We start from the raw sequence: 9,878 nt of genomic DNA, 5'->3' as shown, positions 1-9,878 counted from the left end.
GACTCTTAAGTATTGAAGCCATTTTAAGTATTGAAGCCAATTGTGATATTTTTCTTCTGAAAGCTGTATGTTGTGTATAGTGCAGGGGAAACATACAGTCTAACACAGTAAGCAAACACTGAGCCACACCCCTAATCCTCCATGAAAACATGAAGGTTTCTGTCCTGATAATTCTGAACGATGGTCTTGGTGTGACCCTTTTTATGTGCACTGCATTGAACATTGATTCAGCTGTAGTAACTGCGTGAGGAAAAGACCTACGGTAGAAGACAGATTCCCACCCCGGGTCACGGATGGATTCCTCCTTCCCACTGTCCCACTTTCTAGAACCCAATTTTACATTGATTTACAATGTTTCCTTTTCTTTGTATATTCTCCAAATATCTCTTCTGGTAAATGTTCCATTGCATTTCTTTCCTAAGTATTCTTGTAGTTATTTAAAACATTATTTTTAAATATTATGACTGAGTGTTTCCCTGCATAGTGCCTAGTTCTCATGTTCCAAAGGCTTGACAGCTTTCATAAAGGGCTATATGATAAATACCTTAGGCCTCTGGGCCATGTATGGTCTCTGCTGCACATTCATTTTTGTTTGTATAAATTCTTTAAAATTACATACATACATATATGTATATGAAAACATGCTTAGTAACTTGACCCAATTTTAACTTCCAAATCTTGTTCCAGAGGCCTGGAAATCCTTGGTGTGTTTACTGCAGGCTCATTAATCTATACTTGGGACTGAAGGGATAGCTCAGCAGTTAAGAGTACTGGCTGCTCTTCCAGAGGTCCTGAGTTCAATTCCCCAGGACCTAAATTGTGGCTCACAATCATCTACAACTGTACTCCCATGGGATCCAATGCCCTCTTCTGGAATGGAGACATACATATAGACAAAAAGACTCCACATGTGTAAATAAATCATTTAAAAAATCAAATGTATATACTTGTGAATATATTGATGGGTGAGCTTCACTTCATGGGCTAGCTGGGTTGTTTACTGGGCCACTACCTATATCAGTATCTTCAAGTCTTAGCAGATTCTTGCCAACTCTCTGGAGAGTGAAGGCTTCGAAGTTAGCATCAAGGTGGGTGAAGGATGGAGCTAAGCATTTCAGCCACAGTATTTTCTAACTCTTCTGGCCAGCACCTGCACAAGCAAAACTCCTCTGATCCACAATCTGATGTTCTCTCAGAAACCAAACCTGCTTCCTAGGACTGGAGAGGAGTTATCGTTAAGAGGCAAGGCTCCAGCTTCAGAATTGGTATTTTCTTCACGTCCTCTCTCCAGCTCTCTTGATCCTTGTGAAACTGTCTTTTGCTGAAGTTCTGGTAGAACAAGGAGAGTTATGAATTTTTGTGAGCAACTGGTACTGGGAATTGAACCAGGATCCTCTGCAAGAATAGTCAGTGAGCTATCTCTCCAGCCTACTTTGTTCTGAAACATAGTCTTACTCTAAAGGAGGCTAATGTTGAACTTCCTGTAGAGCTTTGGCTGGGCTGGGCTGGGCCTCTTAATCCTCTTGCCCCAGCCTTGCCAAACACTGGGATTCTGTGTAGCTGAGCACTGGTTTTGATCTCAACATCAGGTTTTGTCATTTCATCCTCAAGAGAAAGTGATGGGGACTGGGCTCAGAAGTTTTTGCCTCTGTGCCCTAGTAAGTTGTCTACAGGTGTTTCAGTTCCACTGCCCTTAACATCATGTGCTAATGCGCTGGCTTTATAGCTTGGTGTCTAGCAAGTGGAACATCATAGGTTCAATCCCAGTACCACACACATAAGCAGTTAGAGAAGAGAGTTCCTGCCTCTAAACTTAGTGTCTGAAAATAGCAACTTTACTGAGAAGTCACTTGCCATAAAACTCACCCAAAGTATATAATTCAACCAGGTAGTTGGTTCCAGCATTGTTAGGGGCAGAGACAGGAGGATCCCCCCAAATTCAACACAAGTCTACATAGCAAGTTCCAGGCCAGCCAGGGCTACATTGTTAGACTGTTGGGGGGGGGGAAATGGATTCAATTTAATATATTAGGAGTCGTAGACTGACCCATTTTATGGGAAGATAAGTTGTTGTAAAAGGCCTTATTTGGTGATTACTGACTTAGTATGCGTCTAGAGACCAAGAGCTCCTACTAGCTTCCAAGGCTATGGTGAAAGGGGAAGAAGGGAATGAAGAGATAGGGGGAGTCCAAAAGACTCAAGAGTTTGCCATATGATTAAGATTTTTTGGATCGTATGGCCTAACTCACCAGGGTACATCTACAGAGTCACAGGGAATTAGAGGATTGCATCTTGCACCTTCTGGTTTGAGGAAGGAAGCACCCTGCCAGGTGACCTATATATATAGCTTCTGGAAGCAGAATGTGTCATACTTAGGAATTCTCTCTGAACTACACACGGATGTCATAAAAGGCCCCCAGGTTTGAGTTAAGGTCCAGAACAGGGAAGGGCAGTATAAATTCAGGCATCTATTAAGGGCCAGGTCCTGTAGTAGACTCTAGTATTAGAGGCACCTGAGATGTGTAGTAATCCTGTGGAACTTAGCGCAAGCCTTAAAGGGTAAACCACAGTGCAAAGCCTGGATTCTGAAGTAAGGCCATGTGGTCCAGAACCATACACCCTTGGAGAAATACCTTCCATGCTGCTGGGCTAGATCAGAGATGAAGGGTCTGGAGGGATGGCAAGGAACACAAGCTAGGTAGGATAAAACTACCGAGCCAAAATGTTGCGCACTAGGTTGGTCATGGAGGCACAGGGAGGTGGACCACTGTGAATTTGAGGCCAGCTTGGTCTGTAGTGAGTGCCAGGACAGCTAGAACGACACAGCGAGAATCCGTTTCAGACACTTTTCCCCTCCCACATCCAGAATTCACCATCAGGGCTCACAGGGCACAAGCAAGTTACCTAGAAGGGAGGCCAGCTCCCACTTGTCTTGGTTAAGGTTGCACCAGCACTTTCCCTTCACGAAGAACAATGGTCACACCACAGTTCTTCATGTCCTGCTGATGGAGAGGAGAAAAGGCCAACCTCTTCCCATGGAAGAATGGCCCAAAGAGGCAGGTCAAGACTAAAGTGGAATGGGACAGTACCATGATGCCACTGACTGAGTGTGTGTGTGTGTGTGATGAAGTGAGCAAGCTTTGTCTCCTTTAATATGATTGTGAAACCCCACCCTCAGGTACACCTCAGAATATGAGAGGATTTGGAGATACAGCCTTTTTAAGTTTGTTGTTGTTTTTGTTTTGAGTCAGAGTTTCATTGGCAGAAAACAAACCAAAACAAACCAAACCAAACAAACAAAAAAAAACCCAAAACCAAAAAACCCAGAGTCTCACTGGCTATGAACTCACTGATCCACCTTCCTCTGCCTTCCCAGTGTTGAGATTAAAGGCACATACACCTGGCTGAGATATGGCTGTATCTCAGCGATGTAAGCCATGTTGAGCTACAATATGGCTCAGTTGGTAAAGGCACAGCCAAACCTGAAGACTTGAGGTTCTTCCCTGGGATCAACGTAGGTGAGAACTAATTCCCAAATTGTACTCTAGTCTCCCACGTACATGCACGCATGCACACAAATTCATGAATAAAATAAAGTGGTCATATTAAAGTGTTATAAGGATGGGTCCTGGCTCACTGGACCAGCTGTTCTTTTAAGAAGGGGGCTGGAGAGATGGCTCAGCAGTTAAGAGCACTGGCAGCGCTTCCAAAGGTCCTGAGTTCAATTCCCAGCGACCACATGATGGCTCACAACCATCTGTAATAGGATCCACTGCCTCTCTTCTGGTGTGTCTGAAGACAGCTACCGTGTACTCATATGCATAAAATAAATAATTCTTTAAAAAAAAAGAAATGGAAGAGAAACAAGGACTGTATACACAGAGACAAAGGTCATAAAGTTCACCAAGAAGAGGTAGCAGTCTATAACCCAGGCAGAAAGGTCTCAGGGATAACCAAGCATGCTGGCCTACAGGACTATAATACAGAGGCTGTTGATTAAGCCACCAAGCTGCAGAATTGTCTTACAGAAGGTCAGAAAAAGTCCCTTGAAGTTTTTCAAAGAGACCAAGGTGACAGCATCTGGCCTTTCAACTCCAGAAACAGCAGCCACTGTGTTGCTAAGAGTGAACATTCCTGCTCATGGTTTCTGACTCTCCGGTGTCTTGGTTACTTTTCTATTGCCATGTCAAGGCAAATTATAAAAGCAAGCACTGGATTTGGGGATTCACAGTTATAGAGGGTTAGAACTCATGACGACCATGACTGGAAGTAAGGGGGCAGGCAGGCAGGCAGGCATGACACTGGAGCAGTAGCCAAGAGCTTACATCTCATCCGAAAGCTTGAGGCAGAAAAGAGAGAATGCTAACCGGAATAGCATGGGCTTTTGAAATCTTAAAGCCCACCCCCTGTGACATATCTCCTCCAACAATGCCACACCTCCTAATCTTTCCAGAACAGTTCCAACAACTGGGGACCAATTATTCAAATATATGACCCCATGGGGTGCAGTCTCATCTAAAACACAATTGTGTCCCCCATTATGCTGCAACAATCCCCGGGACCTATTTTACAAGCAGATCTTTGGGAAAGGCACCAGATATGAAATCCACTGTTAATGCCCTATACCACCTGATGCTGTTATGCTGGCAGGTTGAAGGTACAGCCTTTGTAAGCACTGCTAAGCACAAGCTTATAGGAAATGCTTTGTGGGGATGGAGTATACTTTACTCAATGGCTTTTCTTTGGAGCTGGGTTCTCAACAGGTGGGTAACATGGAGTAGAGGCTCCACTTGTCATCACTCCCAGGAATTTAGATAATTGTTCTAGTTCCTGCAACCCAGAGTTCTCAAGGCTTATGGGTCTAATCTCCAAAATGAGTGAGTTTTACCAGAGGAGACAGTAAAGTCCTGCTGGAATGAACAAAGGTTATAGGTGTTACTTTAGTACTTCAGCCAAGTGATAGTAGCAGAGAGGTTCATCCAGGCAGCTGATCCTGATTGTAGGAGAAGATGGAGCAGTTATTCCAATGGGTAATGGGCACTATTTGCCATATTGGTGGTCTGTTTGGGTGTTTTTGTTCAGTTTTGATGGTGAATTGACAAGGTCAGCAGCCACATTCTAGAAAGGACTTGCAAACCTAGGACTCAGCTCCCTCCCTTACACATGAGGTCTGTGCAAGTCACTGAAAATAGACATGGGGCCCATCTGCAGCAGGAAGAGAGGTAACAGCTTCCCGTCTTCCTTTTTAATGATGTTCTCAGAAGAGAGCCCCCACCACCTCTGGAAGAGCTGTCCATCAAATTTACACCAAGAAAAAGAGCAGAGGGGACACAGACAACTTACGCTGAGTATTATAAGGTGCTACCAAGCTCCTCAGACCTCAAGGACTTCAGCCTCCATGGAACTGACTCAGCTAAAACAGCACATTGGCCTAAGATCACACACCCTCTCCTGGACTGTCCACACAAAGTGACCTATGAAGTTGGCAATGTAAAGTAGTTTCAGCAAGCACTCTGAAAATGGCTGAGGGCTTCCTTGACAGTGTATCTGCCTGGCTCCCACTCCTTCCCTTCCCCATTTGGTGTCCCAAAAGTGCTCTCAGATAAACCTGGTGTAGAAGCTCCCTCCATCCCACACTTAGCTTCCTGGGAAACCAGAGTCGTGGACATATGGTCATACATATGGTTACACAGGGAACTATGCTGGTTTGGGAAGATAAATGCTCAAGTTTTTTCAGACTTAAGTGTCATGAGGTTTGCTGCTTACTTTCAAACTGTTAGTGGAAAAAGTGAGTATAAATTAATTAAAATATATCCATACACAGTGAATGTGGCAAAATGCTAATAATTGGGGAATCTCGTTTGTTTCAGTTTTTCTGTAGTTTTGAAAAATTTTCTACCACACACTGGCAAATAAAGAAGTAGTGGGGGGTCAAATCCAGAGTATAAGTTCCACATTAAGGAAATGTTCAATTTTATCAAATAGTTCTAAAAATGAGCTAGGCACAGTGGCACACACCTTTAGTATCAGAACTTGGGAGGCAGAAGGACATAGAACTCTGAGTTCAAGGCCTGCCTGCTCTAGAGTTCTAGGACAGCCAGGACTACACAGAAACATTGTCTTGAAAAACCAAAAAATGTTTGATTAAGGCTAGAGATGAAAAGTATCCTTGCGATCTTGCATCAAACAGGTCCCTGATGCTTGGGTACAGAACTACCAATGGACCTAATGTTGCTTCCCTCCAGATTACCATTTGTCAAAACTAAAATGTTTTCAGATTTACTGGGCTTTCATGATTTTAAAAGATAATGTTCTGGATATATAAAAAGGGGGTTTATTAGAATGGCTTACAGGCTATGGTCCAGCTGACTCGACAATGGCTGCCTACAAACAGAATGTCCAAGAATTCAGGAGCTGTTTAGTCCAGGAGGCTGGATGTCTCAGCTGATATTCAGTAGACTCTGGAATCCCAAAGAAGAGGGATCTACGTCCAGGGAAGGAATACACTTGTGAGGTAGAGTGAAGGCAAGCAGGCAAAGAGAAAGCAAGATTCCTTCTTTTATGCGCCTTGTAAATGTTGCCAGCCGAAGGTGTAGGCCAGATTAAAGACGGATAGTCCCACCTCAAAGATCCAGATTTAAAGCGGCTCTTCCCACTTCAAGTGATTTAATTAAGAAAAGAAATCCCGCCGGGCAGTGGGGGCACATGCCTTTAATCCCAGCACTTGGGAGCCAGAGGCAGGTGGATTTCTGAGTTTGAGGCCAGCCTGGTCTACAGAGTGAGTTCCAGGACAGCCAGGGCTCCACAGAGAAACCCTGTCTTGAAAAACCAAAAGAGAGAGAGAGAGAGAGAGAGAGAGAGAGAGAGAGAGAGAGAGAGAGAGAGAGAGAAGAAATCCCTCACAGGTGTGTCCAGTCTTTGTTTTTTGTTTGTTTGTTTGTTTTTATACAGAGAACTCACTCTGTAGACCAGGCTGGCCTCGAACTCAGAAACCCGCCTGTCTCTGCCTCCCAAGTGCTGGGATTAAAGGCGTGCGCCACCACTGCCCGGCCAGTCTTTGGGTTTTAGTTGATTCCAGATGCAGTAAAGTTGACAACTGAGACTAGCCATCACAGCTGCCCAGAAACGACTTATTGGTGAGGGCACATAAAGTTATATACTGAATACGCAATGATAGGTATGGCAGGCACAACTAAGAAATAGAGTAGTTAAATATACCAAAGTAGGTTTGGTTTAGCTGAGTAGTCATTGGGATTAGTTTGGCTTAGAATCTGAAACTTTTTTTCCTGTTCTGGAACTAGCTCTGTAGACCAGTGCTGGCCTCAAACTCAGATATCTGCCTGCCTCTCTGCCTGCCCAGCATTGGGATTAAAAGCGAGCGCCAACACTTCCTGGCTGCAAATTAAAACTTTTATACTGCATCCCAGTAATCAGGATCTACCAGCAGCCGCCTGAAGTGCCTGAGACTGTGGAGGCTGAAGTGGAGATATCATTTCAGCCCAAAAGACTAAGGGCAGATCTGGGAACATAACAAGATTGAGACTCACAGAGGGAAAAAATCCCACTATTTCAACCTAAGCTATTTATTATATCATTACAGTTTCTGGTACCGTGCAGGAGTCAGGCAAAAATTCAACTAGGGCTGGAAGAAGGCTCTGGGAAAGGCAAGGGAACCATTCTTTGGACAAAATCAATCTCAAGGATTTAACGGCGTACTCGATCTCTGTAGAAAACTCCATTCTCCATGTCCTGGATAGACTACAGTGACTAATAAAATACAAACCAGAACTAGCTATTTTTAAAGAAAGAATAAACTGCACTAAAATAATATCTTGCCCACTACGGGGGGGGGCGGTTCCCACTAACTGAACATTTAGCTTTTCTCCCCTTAATACCAGTCATATTATGAAGAGCACTGAACGATACAATGAACAGCTTGAGTTTATTAGCTGTTTGCTTTTTAGAGCTGGAGTCTTTCTCGGTGAGTCTGGCTGGCCCCTAGTTTATGATTCTATTGCTTCAGCCTCCTGAGTGAACACCTTGGATTTCACTCAAACCGCTCAAGTGGCCACTATTTCATTCTGAATATTATCTTCCCTTTCATCTTTTAGTTTAGTTTTTACTTTTTAAATTTTAAGAAAAGGAAAACTGAATCGGAACCGCTTTCTGTGGAGTAGCTTAAATTCCCTAGTTTCACACTTAAATCTCTATCAACATTATTAATGCTAATTCCTTAATATTCCAGTGTCACACATTGCCTTCCTGGTTTGCCCCTGAACACACCGATGTTCTCTTACTTTTCCATCAGCCGGGAGAGAAAGACACTGGCACCTGTTGTCAGGGAGGCGCAGACTCCACCTGCGCCTAGTCGCTCGGCTTCCGGCCGGTGCCCAGGCCCTAGAGTTGATCCCGAGACTATCGCTCCCCTCCCACTGGGCGGAGCCTGTGCCTCCTCCCTCTCGGCATTCAGCTTGTGCTGCCTCGTCCCGGCGGCCGTCCAGCGGGAGGCGGAGCGAGTCCAAAATGGCGGCTCTCAGGCTGGCGCGCTCCGTGCTGCTGAGGCTTTGAGGTGGTCGCTCGGGGCCGGAGGGGGACGATTTCCCCGCCGCGGGGCCCCCAGAGAATGAATCGGGGGCTCTGCTGAGGCGAGGCGGCAGGGCTGGAGAGCAGTGGCAGCAAAGGGCTGCGGTGGCGTCCACGCAGCGGGATGTGCGAGAGTTACTCCAGGTCGTTGTTGAGGGTCTCGGTGGCGCAGATCTGCCAGGCGCTGGGCTGGGACTCGGTGCAGCTCAGTGCCTGCCACCTCCTCACCGACGTCCTGCAGCGCTATCTGCAGCAGCTGGGCCGGGGCTGCCATCGGTACTCTGAACTCTGTGAGTACTGGGGCTGGGTTGCGGGAGGGCTGCCCCAAGCCGGTCACGAGTGACACCTTTGCCCCCCCCGGACCCCTTTAGGCATCCCCTCCAGGGGTGGCGTTCCGAAGCAGGCTTCGAGATGGGGATCCTCTCAGACTCCGATGGTCTGGGGCTTCCACCGTCTCCTGCGAACTCCAGTCATCCTTTAGGTGCCTCTTCCTCATCCGCTAACTTCCCGCCACCAGCAGGGAAACAGGGTCCCGGCTCGCAGCTACACACCCTCTCACCTATGCTGGTCCTGGAATGGTGCTTCGTTCTCTCTCATTGTCTCGAGTCTGCTGCGGCCAGAGGCACCTCCAGAATGCTCTCCACCTCACTCACCTTCGTCTTTTGCCTCCCTTGCCCGCAAACTACTACAACTAGTTGTCACAGGCGCTCCGTCTACCGGCCGTTTCTTACAAGGCTGGCCATTCCTGAGCTCCTAGACTCGTTGACAGCTCTGCTCGGTCAGGGTCGCTGTCTCTCTCTCTCTCTCTCTCTCTCTCTCTCTCTCTCTCTCTCTCTCTCTCTCTCTCTCTCTCTCTCTCTGTTGGTTTCACAGACTTCTCCTCTTGATACTTTTCAAGGCCGGTTTTGTCGATTTCGCTGAATAACTTTCAAAAAGCATGTCAGCTACGCACGGAGTCCTTCCTTTATGCTCTTATGACAGTGTTGATCTAAGTGTGGTAGGAGGGATCATAGGGTAATTTGCAAGGTTTTCCGGGTACTCAGTGCCGCAGTAATGCCCAATAGCATCTTTAGCCGGCGGTATTTAATGATTTGGAACGTTTCAATAGAAGCTACGGATCATTTTATAGATGTGTGATTTTACTGATGTATGAGTGTGAGGGGGGGCGGGGGTTATACTATTCATTTAAATTCCAAGATATGACATTTAAGGTAGTAAGTTGGATAACTAAATGAAGTGTTTTCTAGAGTAATTTGTTCTGCTAAAGTAGTTCCTACCTTTAAATGAGGACCTAT

General features: G+C 45.8%; 1 protein-coding gene across 1 annotated transcript in view; it reads left to right on the top strand.

Annotated features, from left to right (window-relative positions):
• The first annotated feature begins 8,499 nt into the window (after positions 1-8,499).
• The window catches only part of Taf3 (TATA-box binding protein associated factor 3), a 144,543-nt gene continuing 143,164 nt past the window's right edge, over positions 8,500-9,878 (top strand). The window contains exon 1 of the mRNA XM_028764870.1: positions 8,500-8,873. Within this exon, the coding sequence (XP_028620703.1) occupies positions 8,708-8,873 (166 nt within the window). The 5' untranslated portion in view covers positions 8,500-8,707. The remainder of the gene's footprint in view (positions 8,874-9,878) is intronic.

Source organism: Grammomys surdaster, unplaced genomic scaffold, assembly GCF_004785775.1.
Source record: "Grammomys surdaster isolate TR1022 unplaced genomic scaffold, NIH_TR_1.0 146, whole genome shotgun sequence".
Taxonomy (NCBI): Eukaryota; Metazoa; Chordata; class Mammalia; order Rodentia; family Muridae; genus Grammomys; species Grammomys surdaster.
Note: the sequence above shows the minus strand (reverse complement) of the source record. Positions and strands in the feature narration are given on the sequence as shown.